This window comes from Phyllobates terribilis, unplaced genomic scaffold, assembly GCF_046119375.1.
Source record: "Phyllobates terribilis strain yellow unplaced genomic scaffold, ASM4611937v1 Scaffold_12__6_contigs__length_324123572, whole genome shotgun sequence".
Lineage (NCBI taxonomy): Eukaryota > Metazoa > Chordata > Amphibia > Anura > Dendrobatidae > Phyllobates > Phyllobates terribilis.
In genome coordinates this window covers 308,233,450-308,258,719 of record NW_027362772.1, presented here as the reverse complement: position 1 = coordinate 308,258,719, position 25,270 = coordinate 308,233,450, and the positions used below count along the sequence as shown (strand labels likewise).

The 25,270-nt window shown below is 40.8% G+C and overlaps 1 protein-coding gene across 3 annotated transcripts in view; it reads right to left on the bottom strand.

Annotated features, from left to right (window-relative positions):
- Nucleotides 1-25,270, bottom strand: part of ROBO4 (roundabout guidance receptor 4) — a 174,312-nt gene that overhangs the window by 23,806 nt on the left and 125,236 nt on the right. For all 3 annotated transcript variants that reach the window (XM_073657366.1, XM_073657367.1, XM_073657368.1), the window contains exon 18: nt 21,424-21,833. In XM_073657366.1, coding sequence (XP_073513467.1) covers nt 21,424-21,833 — 410 coding nt within the window. The remainder of the gene's footprint in view (nt 1-21,423; nt 21,834-25,270) is intronic.

Below are 25,270 nucleotides of genomic sequence, written 5' to 3'. Positions count from 1 at the left end.
GTTATATTCTTGTACATAGGGGGCAGTATTATAGCAGTTATATTCTTGTACATAGGGAGCAGTATTATAGTAGTTATATTCTTGTACATAGGAGCAGTATTATAGTAGTTATATTCTTGTACATAGGGGCAGTATTATAGTAGTTATATTCTTGCACATAGGAGCAGTATTATAGTAGTTATATTCTTGTATATAGGAGCAGTATTATAATAGTTATATTCTTGTACATAGGGGCAGTATTATAGTAGTTATATTCTTGTACATAGTAGCAGTATTATAGTAGTTGTATTCTTGTATATAGGGGCAGTATTATAGTAGTTATATTCTTGTACATAGGAGCAGTATTATAGTTGTTATATTCTTGTACATAGGAGCAGTATTATAGTAGTTATATTCTTGTACATAGGGGGCAGTATTATAGTTGTTATATTCTTGTACATAGGGGACAGTATTATAGCAGTTATATTCTTGTACATAGGGGGCAGTATTATAGTAGTTATATTCTTGTACATAGGGGGCAGTATTATAGTAGTTATATTCTTGTACATAGGGGGCAGTATTATAGTAGTTATATTCTTGTACATAGGAGCAATATTATATAGTTATATTCTTGTACATAGGGGCAGTATTATAGTAGTTATATTCTTGTACATAGGGAGCAGTATTACAGTAGTTATATTCTTGTACATAGGGGCAGTATTATAGTAGTTATATTCTTGTACATAGGAGCAGTATTATAGTTGTTATATTCTTGTACATAGGGGCCAGTATTATAGTAGTTATATTCTTGTACATAGGAGCAGTATTATAGTTGTTATATTCTTGTACATAGGGGGCAGTATTATAGTAGTTATATTCTTGTACATAGGAACAGTATGATAGTTGTTATATTCTTGTACATAGGGGGCAGTATTATAGCAGTTATATTCTTGTACATAGGGAGCAGTATTATAGTAGTTATATTCTTGTACATAGGAGCAGTATTATAGTAGTTATATTCTTGTACATAGGGAGCAGTATTATAGTTGTTATATTCTTGTACATAGGGAGCAGTATTATAGTAGTTATATTCTTGTGGGGATGAGGGATAGATAGAGGCTGCATGAGCTTATCACCAGCCAGTATCTAGTGCTTTTTGGTTGGGTGGAGACTTATGTTTGGAGAAATAAGGAATGGGCTATGAGAATATAAAAGGACTTTTATTAGGGAACGTGATAGGCCACCCTAAACAGATGTGTTTTTGGGGAGCGCCTAAAACTGTGTAAATTGTGGTTCATCCTAATTTCTTGGGGTAGAGCATTCCAAAGAATAGGTGCAGCTCGGGAGAAGTCTTGAAGCCGGGAGTGGGAGGTACGGATTAGTGCGGATGTTAGTCGAAAGTCGCTTGCAGAGCGTAGAAAACGGGTAGGCCGATAGACAGAGATGAGGGAAGAGATGTAGGGTGGTGCGGCACTGTGGAGAGCTTTGTGGGTGAGAACAAGCAATTTAAATTGGATCCTATAATTCATGGGCAGCCAGTGCAATGACTGGCACAGAGCGGAAGCGTCTGAGTAACGATTAGCCAGATAGATGACCCTGGCTGCAGCATTAAGGATGGACTGGAGGGGGGAAAGTCGAGTGAGGGGGAGGCCAATTAACAGAGAGTTACAGTAGTCGAGGCGGGAGTGGATCAGGGCAACAGTGAGGGTTTTTGTTGTTTCCAAGGTGAGAAAGTGGCGGATTCTAGACATGTTCTTTAGGTGCAAGCGACAAGAGCGGGCAAGAGATTGTATGTGGAGGGTGAAGGAGAGATTGGTGTCAAACACAACGCCCAAGCAACGCGCCTGCTTGCTCGGCCTTATTGTGGTGCCACACACTGAGAGAGAGATGTCAGATTTAGAGAGGTGAGTGGACGGCGGGAACAGAAGAAGTTCAGTTTTTGAGAGGTTGAGTTTCAGATAGAGAGCGGACATGATTTTAGAAACTGCGGCCAGACAGTCACTGGTGTTCTGTAGTACAGCGGGGGTAAGGTCAGGGGATGAGGTGTATAGTTGTGTGTCATCAGCATAAAGATGATACTGCAAACCAAATTTGCTGATTGTCTGTCCAATTGGGGCTGTGTAGAGAGAGAAGAGAAGAGGGTCAAGGACTGAACCCTGAGGAACCCCAATAGTGAGAGGAAGAGGGGAAGAAGGGGAGCCAGCGAACGATACACTGAAAGAGCGGTCAGATAGGTAGGAGGAGAACCAGGAGAGAGCAGTGTCCTTTATGCCGATTGAGTGGAGCGTAGAGAGTAGGAGGTGGTGGTCAATGGTGTCAAAAGCTGCAGAGAGGTCAAGAAGAATGAGCAAAGAGTGGTCACCATTGTGTTTTGCTGTCAGAAGGTCATTGGTTACTTTGATGAGTGCAGTTTCTGTAGAATGTAGAGGGCGGAAGCCAGACTGTGATGGGTCTAGAAGAGAGTGAGTGGAGAGGTAGCTGGTAAGGCGGGAGTAGACCAGGCGCTCCAAGAGTTTAGAGATGAAGGGAAGATTGGAGACTGGTCTGTAGTTGTTTGTGCAGGAAGGGTCAAGAGAGGGCTTTTTTAATAATGGAGTAATGATGGAGTGTTTGAAGGAGGAGGGGAAGATACCCGAAGAGAGGGAGAGGTTGAAGATTTTAGTTAGGTGAGTAGTGACGACTGAAGAAAGAGGCTGGAGTAGATGTGAGGGGATGGGGTCAGTGGTGCATGTGGTGGGATGAGAAGAAGAGAGGAGCCTGGAGACTTCGTCTTCTGTGACTGGGTCATATGTGGAGAGTGATCCAGAGGGGATGTGCGGGGGGGTGGGAGTCACGGCACTTTGTGGCTGGGAGCTGATTTCCTGACGGATGGTGTCTATTTTCTCTGTGAAGTAGGAGGCCAGGTCTTCAGCACAAATGTCCGTGATGGGGGCCTGCGCTTTAGGACTGAGGAGGGAGTGAAAGGTATCGAAGAGTTTTTTGGGGTTGTTGGATAGTGAGGAGATCAGGGTGGTGAAGTAGGTCTGTTTGGCGAGGTGAAGGGCAGAGTTATATGTTTTTAACATAAATTTGTAGTGGATAAAGTTTTCTGGTGTCCGAGTTTTCCTCCATAGCCGTTCGGCACTTCTAGAGCATCGCTGGAGAAATCGGGTTTGCGGTGTGAGCCAGGGCTGTTTTGCTCTGTGTTTAGAGGTTTGAGGGTGATGGGCGCTACTTGGTCCAGCGTGCTTCTGAGAGTGTCATTGTAGTGGTTTACAGCCAGATTAGGACAGGAAGAAGAGGAGATTGGGGACAGTGATGAGTGAAGAGAGTCTGTGAGTGTATGAGGGTTAATGGCTTGTAGATTTCTGAATGTGTGATAGGTGGGAGTGTGCTGGGGCAGGCGAGGATTTGTGAGCGTGAAGGAGAGAATGTTATGATCAGAGAGGGGAAGAGGGGAGTTATTTAGGTGGGGGATTGAACTAAGCCGGACAAAGACCAGATCAAGGGTGTTTCCATCTTTGTGTGTCTCAGAGGTTGAAAGCTGTGAGAGGCCAAGAGAAGTGGTTAAAGATAGAAGCTGGGATGAGGATGCGGAGGTGGGGCTTTTTATGTGGATGTTGAAGTCTCCCAGGATAAGGGTTGGTAAATCTGAGGACATGAAGTGTGGCAGCCAGGCAGAAAAATGGTCAAGGAACTGGGTGGGTGAGCCTGGGGAACGGTATACGACCGCTACTCTGAGGGAGAGGGGATGGAAGAGCCTGATGGTGTGGACCTCAAAATAAGGGAATGAGAGTGATGGTACTGGGGGGGTGACCTGGAAGGTGCAATGTGGGGACAGGAGTATGCCGACCCCACCACCAAGTCTGTTTGCAGGTCTCGGGGAATGGGAAAAATGCAGGCCGCCATGAGAAATAGCAGCAGGGGAGACAGTGTCAGAATCCTGGATCCAAGTTTCAGTGAGGGCCAGCAGATTGAGAGAGTTGGTCAGAAAGTAATTGTGCAGGAAAGGAAGCTTGTTGCATATAGACCATGGATTCCTCAGTGCGCAATTGAAGGAGGGGGATGAAGGAGTACAGCTGATGTTAATTAGGTTAGCAGGGTTTCGATGTGAGGTGGGGGAGAGGTTGAGGTTGGTGGAGGGTGGTCCGGGGTTAGGAGAGATGTCCCCTGAAATGAGTAGTAGCAGTAAAAAGAGAAAGAGCAGATAGTTTTTGGATTTGTGACATGGCTTCCTGTGCAATACCTTTGGATGGGACAGAGTGAGATTTTTCAGGAAATTCAAAAGAGCATGGGAGCTGTACATAGGAGAGGGAAGGAGAGAGGAGCAGATATGGATGAGTGGTGATGGAGGGGGGATAGGGCGGTGAGTGTGGATGAAAAAAGCACATAGAAATAAGGACACAGGAATAAAATACATAGATAGCAAAGAGTACAAAGTGTGGGTTACCTGACTCCTGTCCTGATTGACTGCCGTTATATTCTTCTACATAGGAGCAGTATTCTAGTAGTTATATTCTTCTACATAGGGGCAGTATTCTAGTAGTTATATTCTTCTACATAGGGGCAGTATTATAGTAGTTATATTCTTCTACATAGGAGCAGTATTCTAGTAGTTATATTCTTCTACATAGGAGCAGTATTATAGTAGTTATATTCTTCTACATAGGGGCAGTATTATAGTAGTTATATTCTTCTACATAGGAGCAGTATTCTAGTAGTTATATTCTTCTACATAGGAGCAGTATTCTAGTAGTTATATTCTTCTACATAGGGGCAGTATTCTAGTAGTTATATTCTTCTACATAGGGGCAGTATTATAGTAGTTATATTCTTCTACATAGGAGCAGTATTCTAGTAGTTATATTCTTCTACATAGGAGCAGTATTATAGTAGTTATATTCTTGTACATAGGGGGCAGTATTATAGTAATTATATTCTTGTACATAGGAGGCAGTATTATAGTAATTATATTCTTGTACATAGGAGGCAGTATTATAGTAGTTATATTCTTGTACATAGGAGCAGTATTATAGTAGTTATATTCTTGCACATAGGAGCAGTATTCTAGTAGTTATATTCTTCTACATAGGGGCAGTATTCTAGTAGTTATATTCTTCTACATAGGAGCAGTATTCTAGTAGTTATATTCTTCTACATAGGAGCAGTATTATAGTAGTTATATTCTTCTACATAGGAGGCAGTATTATAGTAGTTATATTCTTGTACATAGGGGGCAGTATTATAGTAGTTATATTCTTGTACATAGGAGCAGTATTATAGTAGTTATATTCTTGCACATAGGAGCAGTATTCTAGTAGTTATATTCTTCTACATAGGGGCAGTATTATAGTAGTTATATTCTTCTACATAGGAGCAGTATTCTAGTAGTTATATTCTTCTACATAGGAGCAGTATTATAGTAGTTATATTCTTCTACATAGGAGGCAGTATTATAGTAGTTATATTCTTGTACATAGGGGGCAGTATTATAGTAGTTATATTCTTGCACATAGGAGCAGTATTATAGTAGTTATATTCTTGTACATAGGGGCAGTATTATAGTACTTGTATTCTTGTACATAGGGGCAGTATTATAGTAGTTATATTCTTCTACATAGGGGCAGTATTATAGTAGTTATATTCTTGTACATAGGAGCAGTATTATAGTAGTTATATTCTTGTACATAGGGGGCAGTATTATAGTAATTATATTCTTGTACATAGGAGGCAGTATTATAGTAGTTATATTCTTGTACATAGGAGCAGTAATATAGTAGTTATATTCTTGCACATAGGAGCAGTATTATAGTAGTTATATTCTTGTACATAGGAGCAGTATTATAGTAGTTATATTCTTGTACATAGGGGCAGTATTATAGTAGTTATATTCTTGTACATAGTAGCAGTATTATAGTAGTTGTATTCTTGTATATAGGGGCAGTATTATAGTAGTTATATTCTTGTACATAGGAGCAGTATTATAGTTGTTATATTCTTGTACATAGGAGCAGTATTATAGTAGTTATATTCTTGTACATAGGGGGCAGTATTATAGTTGTTATATTCTTGTACATAGGGGACAGTATTATAGCAGTTATATTCTTCTACATAGGGGGCAGTATTATAGCAGTTATATTCTTGTACATAGGGAGCAGTATTATAGTAGTTATATTCTTGTACATAGGGAGCAGTATTATAGTAGTTATATTCTTGTACATAGGAGCAGTATTATAGTAGTTATATTCTTGAACATAGGAGCAGTATTATAGCAGTTATATTCTTGTACATAGGGAGCAGTATTATAGTAGTTGTATTCCTGTATATAGGGGCAGTATTATAGTAGTTATATTCTTGTACATAGGAGCAGTATTATAGTTGTTATATTCTTGTACATAGGAGCAGTATTATAGTAGTTATATTCTTGTACATAGGGGGCAGTATTATAGTTGTTATATTCTTGTACATAGGGGGCAGTATTATAGCAGTTATATTCTTGTACATAGGGGGCAGTATTATAGCAGTTATATTCTTGTACATAGGGAGCAGTATTATAGTAGTTATATTCTTGTACATAGGGAGCAGTATTATAGTAGTTATATTCTTGTACATAGGAGCAGTATTATAGTAGTTATATTCTTGTATATAGGGGCAGTATTATAGTAGTTATATTCTTGTACATAGGGGGCAGTATTATAGCAGTTATATTCTTGTACATAGGGAGCAGTATTATAGTAGTTATATTCTTGTACATAGGAGCAGTATTATAGTAGTTATATTCTTGTACATAGGAGCAGTATTATAGTAGTTATATTCTTGTACATAGGGAGCAGTATTATAGTAGTTATATTCTTGTATATAGGGGCAGTATTATAGTAGTTATATTCTTGTACATAGGAGCAGTATTATAGTTGTTATATTCTTGTACATAGGGGGCAGTATTATAGCAGTTATATTCTTGTACATAGGGAGCAGTATTATAGTAGTTATATTCTTGTACATAGGAGCAGTATTATAGTAGTTATATTCTTGTACATAGGGGGCAGTATTATAGTAGTTATATTCTTGTACATAGGGGGCAGTATTATAGTAGTTATATTCTTGTACATAGGGGGCAGTATTATAGTAGTTATATTCTTGTACATAGGAGCAGTATTATATAGTTATATTCTTGTACATAGGGGCAGTATTATAGTAGTTATATTCTTGTACATAGGGAGCAGTATTACAGTAGTTATATTCTTGTACATAGGGGCAGTATTATAGTAGTTATATTCTTGTACATAGGAGCAGTATTATAGTTGTTATATTCTTGTACATAGGGGCCAGTATTATAGTAGTTATATTCTTGTACATAGGAGCAGTATTATAGTTGTTATATTCTTGTACATAGGGGGCAGTATTATAGCAGTCATATTCTTGTACATAGGGAGCAGTATTATAGTAGTTATATTCTTGTACATAGGAACAGTATGATAGTTGTTATATTCTTGTACATAGGGGGCAGTATTATAGCAGTTATATTCTTGTACATAGGGAGCAGTATTATAGTAGTTATATTCTTGTACATAGGAGCAGTATTATAGTAGTTATATTCTTGTACATAGGGAGCAGTATTATAGTTGTTATATTCTTGTACATAGGGAGCAGTATTATAGTAGTTATATTCTTGTGGGGATGAGGGATAGATAGAGGCTGCATGAGCTTATCACCAGCCAGTATCTAGTGCTTTTTGGTTGGGTGGAGACTTATGTTTGGAGAAATAAGGAATGGGCTATGAGAATATAAAAGGACTTTTATTAGGGAACGTGATAGGCCACCCTAAACAGATGTGGTTTTAGGGAGCGCCTAAAACTGTGTAAATTGTGGTTCATCCTAATTTCTTGGGGTAGAGCATTCCAAAGAATAGGTGCAGCTCGGGAGAAGTCTTGAAGCCGGGAGTGGGAGGTACGGATTAGTGCGGATGTTAGTCGAAAGTCGCTTGCAGAGCGTAGAAAACGGGTAGGCCGATAGACAGAGATGAGGGAAGAGATGTAGGGTGGTGCGGCACTGTGGAGAGCTTTGTGGGTGAGAACAAGCAATTTAAATCGGATCCTATAATTCATGGGCAGCCAGTGCAATGACTGGCACAGAGCGGAAGCGTCTGAGTAACGATTAGCCAGATAGATGACCCTGGCTGCAGCATTAAGGATGGACTGGAGGGGGGAAAGTCGAGTGAGGGGGAGGCCAATTAACAGAGAGTTACAGTAGTCGAGGCGGGAGTGGATCAGGGCAACAGTGAGGGTTTTTGTTGTTTCCAAGGTGAGAAAGTGGCGGATTCTAGACATGTTCTTTAGGTGCAAGCGACAAGAGCGGGCAAGAGATTGTATGTGGAGGGTGAAGGAGAGATTGGTGTCAAACACAACGCCCAAGCAACGCGCCTGCTTGCTCGGCCTTATTGTGGTGCCACACACTGAGAGAGAGATGTCAGATTTAGAGAGGTGAGTGGACGGCGGGAACAGAAGAAGTTCAGTTTTTGAGAGGTTGAGTTTCAGATAGAGAGCGGACATGATTTTAGAAACTGCGGCCAGACAGTCACTGGTGTTCTGTAGTACAGCGGGGGTAAGGTCAGGGGATGAGGTGTATAGTTGTGTGTCATCAGCATAAAGATGATACTGCAAACCAAATTTGCTGATTGTCTGTCCAATTGGGGCTGTGTAGAGAGAGAAGAGAAGAGGGTCAAGGACTGAACCCTGAGGAACCCCAATAGTGAGAGGAAGAGGGGAAGAAGTGGAGCCAGCGAACGATACACTGAAAGAGCGGTCAGATAGGTAGGAGGAGAACCAGGAGAGAGCAGTGTCCTTTATGCCGATTGAGTGGAGCGTAGAGAGTAGGAGGTGGTGGTCAATGGTGTCAAAAGCTGCAGAGAGGTCAAGAAGAATGAGCAAAGAGTGGTCACCATTGTGTTTTGCTGTCAGAAGGTCATTGGTTACTTTGATGAGTGCAGTTTCTGTAGAATGTAGAGGGCGGAAGCCAGACTGTGATGGGTCTAGAAGAGAGTGAGTGGAGAGGTAGCTGGTAAGGCGGGAGTAGACCAGGCGCTCCAAGAGTTTAGAGATGAAGGGAAGATTGGAGACTGGTCTGTAGTTGTTTGTGCAGGAAGGGTCAAGAGAGGGCTTTTTTAATAATGGAGTGATGATGGAGTGTTTGAAGGAGGAGGGGAAGATACCCGAAGAGAGGGAGAGGTTGAAGATTTTAGTTAGGTGAGTAGTGACGACTCAAGAAAGAGGCTGGAGTAGATGTGAGGGGATGGGGTCAGTGGTGCATGTGGTGGGATGAGAAGAAGAGAGGAGCCTGGAGACTTCGTCTTCTGTGACTGGGTCAAATGTGGAGAGGGATCCAGAGGGGATGTGCGGGGGGGTGGGAGTCACGGCACTTTGTGGCTGGGAGCTGATTTCCTGACGGATGGTGTCTATTTTCTCTGTGAAGTAGGAGGCCAGGTCTTCAGCACAAATGTCCGTGATGGGGGCCTGCGCTTTAGGACTGAGGAGGGAGTGAAAGGTATCGAAGAGTTTTTTGGGGTTGTTGGATAGTGAGGAGATCAGGGTGATGAAGTAGGTCTGTTTGGCGAGGTGAAGGGCAGAGTTATATGTTTTTAACATAAATTTGTAGTGGATAAAGTTTTCTGGTGTCCGAGTTTTCCTCCATAGCCGTTCGGCACTTCTAGAGCATCGCTGGAGAAATCGGGTTTGCGGTGTGAGCCAGGGCTGTTTTGCTCTGTGTTTAGAGGTTTGAGGGTGATGGGCGCTACTTGGTCCAGCGTGCTTCTGAGAGTGTCATTGTAGTGGTTTACAGCCAGATTAGGACAGGAAGAAGAGGAGATTGGGGACAGTGATGAGTGAAGGGAGTCTGTAAGTGTATGAGGGTTAATGGCTTGTAGATTTCTGAATGTGTGATAGGTGGGAGTGTGCTGGGGCAGGCGAGGATTTGTGAGCGTGAAGGAGAGAATGTTATGATCAGAGAGGGGAAGAGGGGAGTTATTTAGGTGGGGGATTGAACTAAGCCGGACAAAGACCAGATCAAGGGTGTTTCCATCTTTGTGTGTCTCAGAGGTTGAAAGCTGTGAGAGGCCGAGAGAAGTGGTTAAAGATAGAAGCTGGGATGCGGATGCGGAGGTGGGGATGTTGAAGTCTCCCAGGATAAGGGTTGGTAAATCTGAGGACATAAAGTGTGGCAGCCAGGCAGAAAAATGGTCAAGGAACTGGGTGGGTGAGCCTGGGGGACGGTATACGACCGCTACTCTGAGGGAGAGGGGATGGAAGAGCCTGATGGTGTGGACCTCAAAATAAGGGAATGAGAGTGATGGTACTGGGGGGGTGACCTGGAAGGTGCAATGTGGGGACAGGAGTATGCCGACCCCACCACCAAGTCTGTTTGCAGGTCTCGGGGAATGGGAAAAATGCAGGCCGCCATGAGAAATAGCAGCAGGGGAGACAGTGTCAGAATCCTGGATCCAAGTTTCAGTGAGGGCCAGCAGATTGAGAGAGTTGGTCAGAAAGTAATTGTGCAGGAAATGAAGCTTGTTGCATATAGACCATGGATTCCTCAGTGCGCAATTGAAGGAGGGAGATGAAGGAGTACAGCTGATGTTAATTAGGTTAGCAGGGTTTCGATGTGAGGTGGGGGAGAGGTTGAGGTTGGTGGAGGGTGGTCCGGGGTTAGGAGAGATGTCCCCTGAAATGAGTAGTAGCAGTAAAAAGAGAAAGAGCAGATAGTTTTTGGATTTGTGACATGGCTTCCTGTGCAATACCTTTGGATGGGACAGAGTGAGATTTTTCAGGAAATTCAAAAGAGCATGGGAGCTGTACATAGGAGAGGGAAGGAGAGAGGAGCAGATATGGATGAGTGGTGATGGAGGGGGGATAGGGCGGTGAGTGTGGATGAAAAAAGCACATAGAAATAAGGACACAGGAATAAAATACATAGATAGCAAAGAGTACAAAGTGTGGGTTACCTGACTCCTGTCCTGATTGACTGCCGTTATATTCTTCTACATAGGAGCAGTATTCTAGTAGTTATATTCTTCTACATAGGGGCAGTATTATAGTAGTTATATTCTTCTACATAGGAGCAGTATTCTAGTAGTTATATTCTTCTACATAGGGGCAGTATTATAGTAGTTATATTCTTATACATAGGAGCAGTATTATAGTAGTTATATTCTTGTACATAGGGGCAGTATTATAGTAGTTATATTCTTCTACATAGGAGGCAGTATTATAGTAGTTGTATTCTTGTACATAGGGGCAGTATTATAGTAGTTATATTCTTCTACATAGGGGCAGTATTATAGTAGTTATATTCTTCTACATAGGGGGCAGTATTATAGTAGTTATATTCTTCTACATAGGGGCAGTATTATAGTAGTTATATTCTTGTACATAGGGGGCAGTATTATAGTAGTTGTATTCTTGTACATAGGGGTCAGTATTATAGTAGTTATATTCTTGTACATAGGGGGCAGTATTATAGTAGTTATATTCTTCTACATAGGGGGCAGTATTATAGTAGTTATATTCTTCTACATAGGGGCAGTATTATAGTAGTTGTATTCTTGTACATAGGGGTCAGTATTATAGTAGTTATATTCTTGTACATAGGGGGCAGCATTATAGTAGTTATATTCTTCTACATAGGAGCAGTATTCTAGTAGTTATATTCTTCTACATAGGGGCAGTATTATAGTAGTTATATTCTTCTACATAGGAGCAGTATTCTAGTAGTTATATTCTTCTACATAGGGGCAGTATTATAGTAGTTATATTCTTATACATAGGAGCAGTATTATAGTAGTTATATTCTTGTACATAGGGGCAGTATTATAGTAGTTATATTCTTCTACATAGGAGGCAGTATTATAGTAGTTGTATTCTTGTACATAGGGGCAGTATTATAGTAGTTATATTCTTCTACATAGGGGCAGTATTATAGTAGTTATATTCTTGTACATAGGGGGCAGTATTATAGTAGTTGTATTCTTGTACATAGGGGTCAGTATTATAGTAGTTATATTCTTGTACATAGGGGGCAGTATTATAGTAGTTATTTTCTTGTACATAGGGGGCAGTATTATAGTAGTTATATTCTTGTACATAGGAGCAGTATTATAGTAGTTATATTCTTGTACATAGGGGTCAGTATTATAGTAGTTATTTTCTTGTACATAGGGGGCAGTATTATAGTAGTTATATTCTTGTACATAGGAGCAGTATTATAGTAGTTATATTCTTGTACATAGGGGTCAGTATTATAGTAGTTATATTCTTGTACATAGGAGTCAGTATTATAGTAGTTATATTCTTGTACATAGGGGGCAGTATTATAGTAGTTATATTCTTGTACATAGGAGCAGTATTATAGTAGTTATATTCTTCTACATAGGAGGCAGTATTATAGTAGTTGTATTCTTGTACATAGGGGCAGTATTATAGTAGTTATATTCTTCTACATAGGGGCAGTATTATAGTAGTTATATTCTTCTACATAGGGGGCAGTATTATAGTAGTTATATTCTTCTACATAGGGGCAGTATTATAGTAGTTATATTCTTGTACATAGGGGGCAGTATTATAGTAGTTGTATTCTTGTACATAGGGGTCAGTATTATAGTAGTTATATTCTTGTACATAGGGGGCAGTATTATAGTAGTTATATTCTTCTACATAGGGGCAGTATTATAGTAGTTATATTCTTGTACATAGGGGGCAGTATTATAGTAGTTGTATTCTTGTACATAGGGGTCAGTATTATAGTAGTTACAGTGGTGTTCAAAAGTCCTGCATAGGCATGAAGAAAACTATATATTTCATACTTCTGCATCTCTACAGTGAAACTGGTGGAACATATATGTTTTTTTAATTTCTCATTGTATGCCATACTCATTTTTGAATGTCCCAAGTGTATAAATTGTTATGGTATGCACATTTTTGATAATTTTTTTTACAGCATAACCATACCTACACCAGTACAGTGTGTAGAATGGTGAACAGGTTTCGAAGTTCATTAACTTCCAATGCAAGTTCACACAGACTTAAATTTTACTTTTTAAGATTTATTATTTTTTATTTAATTCAGAGTCCTGAAAAGGGCCTTTTGAGTGCATCTTTAGCTTCTAATACTTTATTGGCCAGCCTTTGCTCTTGAGCACCAACTTGCATCTCTGTGGCATTGAGTGAACAAGCTTCTGCAGATGTTCACGAGTGATGATGTGGTTCCAGGCCTGTATCAGAGACTCATTCAACTCTCTCTTGGACCTTGGCTGTTTTTTAGATATCTCTATTGATACCTTGTGCCACAAATTTTCAATTGGATTGAGGTCCGGGGACTGGGCTGGCCAGTCAATAGTAGCCATCTTGTTCTTTCTTTTCCATTCCGTTACTGTCTTAGCTCTGTGACAAGGAGCATTATCTTCCTGGAAGGATTAATCCCCTGAAAACAGGTGTTGAGCAGAAGGCAGCATTTTCTTATTATGGATGTTTATGTATTTTTTTGCATTAACCATATCCTCCACAATATGAAGCCTTCCAACACCATTGGCTGCCATACAGCCCCAGACCATTACTTTCATCGGATGTTTCACAGAGAAGCTCAAACACTCTGGCTTGTACTCTTCATGTGGAAACCTTCTCACATAAGACTTGCCATCATTTCCTAAAATGCAAAAAGTGCTTTCATCACTAAACAGCACTTTTTCCCACTCCTCCTTCCTCCATTTTGAATATTTCAATGCCCACAGTTTTCGCCTTTGTCTTTGTATGGCTGTCATCAATGGCTTCTTTCGGGCCTTGCACCCTCTCAATCCTGCTTCCAAACATCTCTTCCTAACAGTTGATGTTGATACCTCAATATTGCACTTTTCTTGCCATTCTCGCAGAAGCTGAGGAGAGGTGAGCTTTCGATTGGCAAGGGATGTTCTTATCAGTACTCTATCTTCCCTTTTAGTTGACTTTCTGGGCCGACCAGATCTGGGCCTGTCCTGGGTAATTCCAAGCTGCCTCTGTTTCTGAAAAACTCTTACGACTGTACCCTGATTACAGCCGACCTTCCTTGCGATCTGGGGGCCAGTATAACCCTCTTCATGTAGCACCACAACTCGCACACGATCCTCCGCTGACAAAAATCTGAAGGCTCCCATCATAAAGCTCTACAGTATGATTCACTAGATAGACCAACAGATAAAACAAACCAACAAAGCAACAGATGTGATGCAATGTAATGGAATGTGATTGGCTGCCATATCCAGGTATTGATTGGTCACAAGAACGTCATCTGTGATTGGCTAATTTTGGATCTGAAGATGTACAATATTTAGTTGTGCTTTCAATTCCCATATTGTTGCAATAATTTCAGGCAAAAATGCTTCAAAAGTTAAAAATATTACAGTGAGAGAATGCAAAATTGTATTCTGAACAGAACCATATATAATATGTCATATTAGCATCGAAGATATTCGACAGAAAACGTTTAAAACTTGAAAAATCAATTTATCCTTTTCCTATGCAGGACTTTTGAACACCACTGTATATTCTTGTACATAGGGGGCAGTATTATAGTAGTTATTTTCTTGTACATAGGGGGCAGTATTATAGTAGTTATATTCTTGTACATAGGAGCAGTATTATAGTAGTTATATTCTTGTACATAGGGGTCAGTATTATAGTAGTTATTTTCTTGTACATAGGGGGCAGTATTATAGTAGTTATATTCTTGTACATAGGAGCAGTATTATAGTAGTTATATTCTTGTACATAGGGGTCAGTATTATAGTAGTTATATTCTTGTACATAGGAGTCAGTATTATAGTAGTTATATTCTTGTACATAGGGGGCAGTATTATAGTAGTTATATTCTTGTACATAGGAGCAGTGTTATAGTAGTTATATTCTTCTACATAGGGGCAGTATTATAGTAGTTATATTCTTGTACATAGGGGCAGTATTATAGTAGTTATATTCTTCTACATAGGAACAGTATTATAGTAGTTATATTCTTGTACATAGGGGTCAGTATTATAGTAGTTATATTCTTCTACATAGGAGGCAGCATTATAGTAGTTATATTCTTCTACATAGGAGGCAATATTATAGTAGTTATATTCTTCTACATAGGGGCAGTATTATAGTAGTTATATTCTTCTACATAGGGGCAGTATTATAGTAGTTATATTCTTGTACATAGGGGGCAGTATTATAGTAGTTGTATTCTTGTACATAGGGGTCAGTATTATAGTAGTTATATTCTTGTACATAGGGGGCAGTATTATAGTAGTTATATTCTTCTACATAGGAGGCAGCATTATAGTAGTTATATTCTTCTACATAGGAGGCAATATTATAGTAGTTATATTCTTCTACATAGGGGCAGTATTATAGTAGTTATATTCTTCTACATAGGGGCAGTATTATAGTAGTTATACAGTTAGGTCTATATATATTTGGACAGAGACAACATTTTTCTGATTTTGCTTCTAGACATTACCACAATGAATTTTAAACAAAACAGTTCAGATGCAGTTGAAGTTCAGACTTTCAGCTTTCATTTGAGGGGATCCACATTGAAATTGGATGAAGGGTTTAGGAGTTTCAGCTCCTTAACATGGGCCACCCTGTTTTTAAAGGGACCAAAAGTAATTGGACAATTGACTCCAAGGCTATTTCATGGACAGGTGTCGGCAATCCCTTCGTTATGTCATTCTCAATTAAGCAGATAAAAGGCCTGGAGTTGATTTGAGGTGCGGTGCTTGCATTTGGAAGGTTTTGCTATGAAGTAAACATGCGGTCACAGGAGCTCTCCATGCAGGTGAAACAAGCCAACTTTAACCTGCAAAAACAGAAAAAACCCATCCGAGAAATTGCTACAATATTAGGAGTGGCAAAATGTACAGTTTGGTACATCCTGAGAAAGAAAGAAAGCACTGGTGAACTCATCAATGCAAAAAGACCTGGGCGCCCACGGAAGACAACAGTGGTGGATGATCGCAGAATAATCTCCATGGTGAAGAGAAACCCCTTCACAACAGCCAACCAAGTGAATAACACTCTCCAGGAGGTAAGCGTATCAATATCCAAATCTACCATAAAGAGAAGACTGCGTGAAAGTAACTACAGAGGGTTCACTGCACGGTGCAAGCCACTCATAAGCATCAAGAATAAAAAGCCTAGACTGGACTTTGCTAAAAAACATCTAAAAAAGCCAGCACAGTTCTGGAAGAACATTCTTTGGACAGATGAAACCAAGATCAACCTCTACCAGAATGATGGAAAGAGAAAAGTATGGTGAAGGCGTGGTACAGCTCATGATCCAAAGCATACCACATCATCTGTAAAACACGGCGGAGGCAGTGTGATGGCGCGGGCATGCATGGCTGCCAGTGGCACTGGGTCACTAGTGTTTATTGATGATGTGACACAGGACAGAAGCAGCCGAATGAATTCTGATGTATTCAGAGCCATACTGTGTGCTCAGATCCAGCCGAATGCAGCCAAACTGATTGGTCGTCGTTTCATACTACAGATGGACAATGACCCAAAACATAAAGCCAAAGCAACCCAGGAGCTTATTAAAGCAAAGAAGTGGAATATTCTTGAATGGCCAAGTCAGTCACCTGATCTCAACCCAATTGAGCAGCATTTCACTTGTTAAAGACTAAACTTCAGACAGAAAGGCCCACAAACAAACAGCAACTGAAAACCACCGCAGTGAAGGCCTGGCAGAGCATCAAAAAGGAGGAAACACCGCGTCTGGTGATGTCCATGAGTTCAAGACTTCAGGCAGTCATTGCCAACAAAGGGTTTTCAACCAAGTACTAGAAATGAACATTTTATGTACAATTATTTAATCTGTCCAATTACTTTTGGTCCCTTTAAAAACAGGGTGGCACATGTTAAGGAGCTGAAACTCCTAAACCCTTCATCCATTTTTAATGTGGATACCCTCAAATGAAAGCTGAAAGTCTGAACTTCAACTGCATCTGAATTGTTTTGTTTAAAATTCATTGTGGTAATGTCTACAACCAAAATTAGAAAAATGTTGTCTCTGTCCAAATATATATGGACCTAACTGTATTCTTCTACATAGGAGCAGTATTATAGTAGTTATATTCTTGTACATAGGGGGCAGTATTATAGTAGTTATATTCTTCTACATAGGGAGCAGTATTATAGTAGTTATATTCTTGTGCATAGGGGTCAGTATTATAGTAGTTATATTCTTCTACATAAGGGCAGTATTATAGTAGTTATATTCTTGTGCATAGGGGTCAGTATTATAGTAGTTATATTCTTCTACATAGGGGCAGTATTATAGTAGTTATATTCTTCTACATAGGAGCAGTATTATAGTAGTTATATTCTTCTACATATGAGGCAGTATTACGGTAGTTATATTCTTCTACATAGGGGCAGTATTATAGTAGTTATATTCTTCTACATAGGAGCAGTAATATAGTAGTTATATACTTGTACATAGGGGTCAGTATTATAGTAGTTACATTTTTGTACATAGGAGCAGTATTATAGTAGTTATATTCTTGTACATGGGGACAATATTATCGTAGCTATATTCATGTACATAGGGACAGTATTATAGTAGTTATATTCTTGTACATAGGAGCAGTATTATAGTAGTTATATTCCTGTACATAGGGGCAGTATTATAGTAGTTATATTCTTGTACATAGGGGCAGTATTATAGCAGTTATATTCTTGTACATAGGGGCAGTATTATAGCAGTTATATTCTTGTACATAGGGGCAGTAGTATAGTAGTTATATTCTTGTACATAGGGGCAGTATTACAGTAGTTATATTCTTGTACATAGGGGCAGTATTATAGTAGTTATATTCTTGTACATAGGGGTCAGTATTATAGTAGCTATATTCTTGTACATAGGGGGCAGAATTATCGTAGCTATATTCTTGTACATAGGGGGCAGTATTACAGTAGTTATATTCTTGTACATAGGAGCAGTATTATAGTAGTTATATTCTTGCACATAGGGGCAGTATTATAGTAGTTATATTCTTGTACATAGGGGCAGTATTATAGTAGTTATATTCTTGTACATAGGGGGCAATATTATAGTAGTTATATTGTTGCATATAGGGGGCAGTATTATAGTAGTTATATTCTTGTATATAGGGGGCAATATTATAGTAGTTATATTCTTGTATATATGGGGAAGTATTATAGTAGTTATATTCTTGTACATAGGGGGCAATATTATAGTAGTTATATTCTTGCATATATGGGGCAGTGTTATAGTAGTTATATTCTTGTACATAGGGGCAGTATTATAGTAGTTATAATCTTGTACATAGGGGGCAATATTATAGTAGTTATATTGTTGCATATAGGGGGCAGTATTATAGTAGTTATATTCTTGTATATAGGGGGCAGTATTATAGTAGTTATATTCTTGTATATATGGGGCAGTGTTATAGTAGTTATATTCTTGTACATAGGAGCAGTATTATAGTAGTTAAATTCTTGGACATAGGAGCAGTATTATAGTAGTTATATTCTTGTACATAGGGGCAGTATTATAGTAGTTATATTCTTGTACATAGGGGCAGTATTATAGTAGTTATATTCTTGTACATAGGGGGCAGTATTATAGTAGTTATATTCTTGTACATAGGGGGCAGTATTATAGTAGTTATATTCTTGTACATAGGGGCAGTATTATAGTAGTTATATTCTTGTACATAGGGGCAGTATTATAGTAGTTATATTCTTGTACATAGGGGCAGTATTATAGTAGTTATATTCTTGTACATAAGGGGCAGTATTATAGTAGTTATATTCTTGTACATAGGGGGCAGTATTATAGTAGTTATATTCTTGTACATAGGGGGCAGTATTATAGTTGTTATATTCTTGTACATAGGGGGCAGTATTATAGTAGTTATATTCTTGTACATAGGAGCAGTATTATAGTAGTTATATTCTTGCACATAGGGGCAGTATTATAGTAGTTATATTCTTGTACATAGGGGGCAGTATTATAGTAGTTATATTCTTGTACATAGGGGGCAGTATTATAGTTGTTATATTCTTGTACATAGGGGGCAGTATTATAGTAGTTATATTCTTGTACATAGGAGCAGTATTATAGTAGTTATATTCTTGCACATAGGGAGCAATATTATAATAGTTATATTCTTGTACATAGGGGGCAGTATTATAGTAGTTATATTCTTGTACATAGGAGCAGTATTATAGTAGTTATATTCTTGTACATAGGGGGCAGTATTATAGTAGTTATATTCTTGCACATAGGGAGCAGTATTATAGTAGTTATATTCTTGCACATAGGGAGCAGTATTATAATAGTTATATTCTTGTACATAGGGGGCAGTATTATAGTAGTTATATTCTTGTACATAGGAGCAGTATTATAGTAGTTATATTCTTGTACATAGGGGGCAGTATTATAGTAGTTATATTCTTGTACATAGCGGGCAGTATTATAGTAGTTATATTCTTGTACATAGGAGCAGTATTATAGTAGTTATATTCTTGTACATAGGAGCAGTATTATAGTAGTTATATTCTTGTACATAGGGGCAGTATTATAGTAGTTATATTCTTGTCCATAGGGGGCAGTATTATAGTAGTTATATTCTTGTACATAGGGAGCAGTATTATAGTAGTTACATTCTTGCACATAGGGGGCAGTGTTTAGCAAAGAATTAATTTCTTCCTAGTAAGAAAACATTAGGTAATAAACCATATTTTATAGCACGTCTTTCCCATGTGATGCAGTAATAATTCTGCGTGTCTCTCTCTTTTGTGCCTACTTTTCATTATATACTGAACCATCCTGTGGGTAGCAATGCTCTGATCGTTGATCGCTGGGTTCCCTCACTCGCGGCTGGATACTAATCTTCCTTGACCTTGGCCGTCATTGAATCTCACTTTGCTTTGTGCGGCCGTGACAGACAGATGTTCCAGAAAAGCCTCTTAAAATAATCAGATTTTATCTGATAATTCAGGATTTCACTCAGAACATAAATAAGTTGTTTGTAAAAATGTGAAATTAACTCTCCAGCTGCCAGAAGGCGTCGGTAAATCCAAGTGACTAACGGACGCCGGAGTAAAGATGATTTGTTCCAGAACATAAGGATTTACTGCGCTGGGGCTTCGCTTTTATGGCTTCCATGAATTGTGACATGCAGATTGTCAGCTCTGCCCCATTAAGCCTACGTATAACCATAGTGCGGACTAGTGATTTGCACGCGGCTACGGAGATTGCGGCATTAAACATCATTCTTAATGCAAGGATTTAAGACGCTTGCTCTAGAATCCACCACCCGTTGTCATCCAGCTCATGCAAACTACAACTCCCAGCATGCCCTGGAGAGTCACAGCTTGTAGAGGCGATGGATGGACGCGGCGGTGTAAACACCGTACGGGAACAGATGGCGGCAAGATCTCATTCCGTGACCTTATTTAACCGTTTCAGGAAAGTACGTGTCAAGAACGGGCTCAGCTCATCCATTCCCCACCTAAGGGACCGTGCACAGGTCATCTCCCGTGAAAGCACTGAATCCCCCCCCAATTTTCGAGGAGGTTTAATGGAGTGTTAAAAAAAAAGTAGATTCAATACCTTGCTAATAATTAGTAAGGAGTAATGAGCCCTGGGGGGGACCGGACCCTCTCGCTGGTTTGGTGCTTGGAAGCTCAGAGCTGTCAATTATCAGCTGATACATTGTACACAGGACGGTTACTATGGAAGCCGCGATCAGCCAATCACTAACAGGAACAATTTATCAGTAATGTAGCAGAAAAGTGGGAAAGTAATAGATAATTAATGGAAGGGTAGCGGCAGGAATACGCAGAGTACAGCGCAGAATACATCACGTACGTTCATAATGGTGGTAGTTCTCCTTTAAGGACGTCTGAACTGATATATTTGGGGGGCTACACGTAGAGCGATTCCCTTCTATACATCTATTATCACAATACTGACTGTATCAACTGGGGCGATCTGATAAGTATGACCGGCGGCTGCAGGAAAATCAATGTCCCCTCCAGTGCCCGGGATGTCCATCAGGAGGACACAGGAAATTTAGTATGGAGGAGAGGTAGAAAAAAGGATGAAAAGTGTAAAAACCCTAAACATGAAGCTCGAGAATGTACTATTGATGTATGTACCCATGACAACACTTCCTGTCGGAGCGCCGCCATTGTTTGGCCTCGTCATTGGGACATTGTGCGCATGCGGCTCATCAAGATTTACACCGATCCACAGCAGTTACATGTATTGCTCCTATGACAATCCATTAAAAGGCCAGAGAACAGGCAAGAAGTGTTGTCATAGGTACAGAACATGCAGACTGCCACGGTTCTTGCCTGCATAGTAACTTATGGAAGCATATTATGAAGTTGCCATGCAAGCGATTGCCTGCTATAGGCCTATACTCACCAGTGGAGATTCGGTCTGCGCCTACAGGCTCAGACTGGGTTATGCCAAGGCAAAAGTTGTCCACTGCCACAGCCAGAGCTTTGGCAAAGCTGGCATCCATAAGGAAGGAGCCGTCTGAAGAGCTGACCATGCTGCAGCGGGCGCTGGTGTAGTTATCCTCCGATACAGACCCCCAACCATTGACTAGGGACCCTGCCACGGAGCTCTCATAATCACTGATGCTGGAGGTCGGTGTCTCACAATACTTTCTGTAGGACTTTAAGGAGCTGAGCTCTCCCAGGTCCAGGTCGTCATCTTCATCGGCGGCGTCCACTTCTGCCAGCTCGGAGGGGCTGCAGATGTAGCCGTATGTATTGGAGGCCATGGAGGAGAACGGACCAGGGAGTGTGGAGTCACTCTCGGAGGGATGTCTACGGGGAACAGAAATGCCACAAAAATTATTGCATCACAGTAACTGAAACACAAGCGAAAAGTAACAGTAGATCTAAAACAAGTCTGTGCAGCAAGGAGAGGCAGCCTCTTGTATAGCAGATAAGACTTCCTGTGACCACTTCAGTATAGAAATTGTTATCGCACAGTTGGTAAGAGACTAGTCAACGTGAGACGTTGAGACCCCAAAGAAGAGGTTTCAGGTAGCACCCCAAATTCACAGGGACACCGCACCCCTTCCTGGGATTTCTATCTCTTCACTGTCGGCAGCTGCACTGGCTCCTCTCCTGGGTTTATTCACCATCCCATCTACAGGGGGCGCCGCCAGCCTCATAGTGAAGGTCTATTCCGGGTGCCCCTCTCTCACTAATGCACTATAGGGGTGTACTTATTTTACCCTGGTATCTACAGCATTGCTAGCAGCCCAGACAGCGTCCGATTGATGGAAATAAGGACACGGTGTCCCTTCTCCAAGGGTACGTGGCACAGGAAGAGTTAATCTGATGGCACGGCCATACTAGGTGATAAAACTCTGCGGCATTAATCAATATCTCCCGGCCTAATTAATCTCATCAGACAGACAGATAAAAGCCGGAGCGCCCGACAGGACGCCTGATCATTCAGAAACGTGATCAGTAAAAATTACTGCATTAACCCTTTGTCAACTGAAGTAAATCTGAAGCGACTCCTTGTGATTGACAGTCATGATTTTCCCCTCCATAGCTACTACTCCTAGCTAATGTCCCTGATCTTTGGGTCAGTCTTTTCTGGTAAATTATTCATGAATCAGAAAGATCTGGATGAACAGAGCTATAATCCACTTCCATGCAGACTAAGGCTGCGGTGCATGGACCGTGGGGGAAAGCTGCCCGGCTCCTCATATATCATATAGGATATAACGCACGGAGCTGTAACACAAAGCATTAATAAAACGGATGGAGCTTTCAGTCTGTTTGGTGCTGATGTTTTTCATTAAATTATGAATAATGCTGATCCAACATCTGACAAAAGTAACGAGGTCTTGGCTCTACCAATATAGGGCAATCAATAACTACCAATATAGGGCGATCAATAACTACCAATACGGGGCGATCAATAACTACCAATACAGGGCGATCAATAACTACCAATATGGGGCGATCAATAACTACCAATACAGGGCGATCAATAACTAACAATACAGGGCGATCGGTAACTACCAATACAGGGCGACCGGTAACTACCAATACAGGGCGACCGGTAAGCTATCAATGCAAGGTGATCAGTAATTACCAATACGGGGCGATCAGTAACTACCAATACGGGGCAATCAGTAACTACCAATAAGGGACGATCAGTAACCACCAATAAGGGGCGATCATTAACTACCAATATGGGGCAATCAATAGCTACCAATACGGGGCGATCAATAACTACCAATACAGGGCGACCGGTAACTACCAATACAGGGTGACCGGTAACTACCAATACAGGGTGACCGGTAACTACCAATACAGGGCGACCGGTAAGCTATCAATGCAAGGTGATCAGTAACTACCAATACGGGGCGATCAGTAACTATCAATACGGGGCGATCAGTAACTACCAATACGGGGCAATCAGTAACTACCAATACGGGACGATCAGTAACTACCAATACGGGGCAATCAATAACTACTAATACGGGGCGATAGGTAACTACCAATATGGGGCGACTGGTAAGCTATCAATGCAAGGTGATCAGTAACTACCAATACGGGGCGATCAGTAACTACCAATACGGGGCGACCGGTAACTACCAATACGGGACGATCAGTAACTACCAATACGGAGCAATCAATAACTACTAATACGGGGCGATGGGTAACTACCAAAATGGGGCGACTGGTAAGCTATCAATGCAAGGTGATCAGTAACTACCAATACGGGGCGATCAGTAACTACCAATACGGGGTGACCGGTAACTACCAATACGGGATGATCAGTAACTACCAATACGGGGCAATCAATAACTACTAATACGGGGCGATGGGTAACTACCAATACAGGGCGACCGGTAAGCTATCAATGCAAGGTGATCAGTAACTACCAATACGGGGCGATCAGTAACTACCAATACGGGGCGACCGGTAACTACCAATACGGGACGATCAGTAACTACCAATACGGGGCAATCAATAACTACTAATACGGGGCGATGGGTAACTACCAATATGGGGCGACTGGTAAGCTATCAATGCAAGGTGATCAGTAACTACCAATACGGGGCGACCGGTAACTACCAATACGGGACGATCAGTAACTACCAATACGGGGCAATCAATAACTACTAATACGGGGCGATGGGTAACTACCAATACAGGGCGACCGGTAAGCTATCAATGCAAGGTGATCAGTAACTACCAATACTGGGCGACCGGTAACTACCAATACGGGGCAACCGGTAAGCTATCAATGCAAGGTGATCAGTAACTACCAATATGGGGTGATCAGTAACTACCAATACGGGATGATCAGTAACTACCAATAAGGGGCGATCAGTAACTACCAATACGGGGCAATCAATAACTACTAATACGGGGCGATGGGTAACTACCAATACAGGGCGACCGGTAAGCTATCAATGCAAGGTGATCAGTAACTACCAATACGGGGCGATCAGTAACTACCAATACGGGGCGACCGGTAACTACCAATACGGGACGATCAGTAACTACCAATACGGGGCAATCAATAACTACTAATACGGGGCGATGGGTAACTACCAATATGGGGCGACTGGTAAGCTATCAATGCAAGGTGATCAGTAACTACCAATACGGGGCGATCAGTAACTACCAATACGGGGCGACCGGTAACTACCAATACGGGACGATCAGTAACTACCAATACGGGGCAATCAATAACTACTAATACGGGGCGATGGGTAACTACCAATATGGGGCGACTGGTAAGCTATCAATGCAAGGTGATCAGTAACTACCAATACGGGGCGACCGGTAACTACCAATACGGGACGATCAGTAACTACCAATACGGGGCAATCAATAACTACTAATACGGGGCGATGGGTAACTACCAATACAGGGCGACCGGTAAGCTATCAATGCAAGGTGATCAGTAACTACCAATACTGGGCGACCGGTAACTACCAATACGGGGCAACCGGTAAGCTATCAATGCAAGGTGATCAGTAACTACCAATATGGGGGTGATCAGTAACTACCAATACGGGATGATCAGTAACTACCAATAAGGGGCGATCAGTAACTACCAATACGGGGCAATCAATAACTACTAATACGGGGCGATGGGTAACTACCAATACAGGGCGACCGGTAAGCTATCAATGCAAGGTGATCAGTAACTACCAATACGGGGCGATCAGTAACTACCAATACGGGGCGACCGGTAACTACCAATACGGGACGATCAGTAA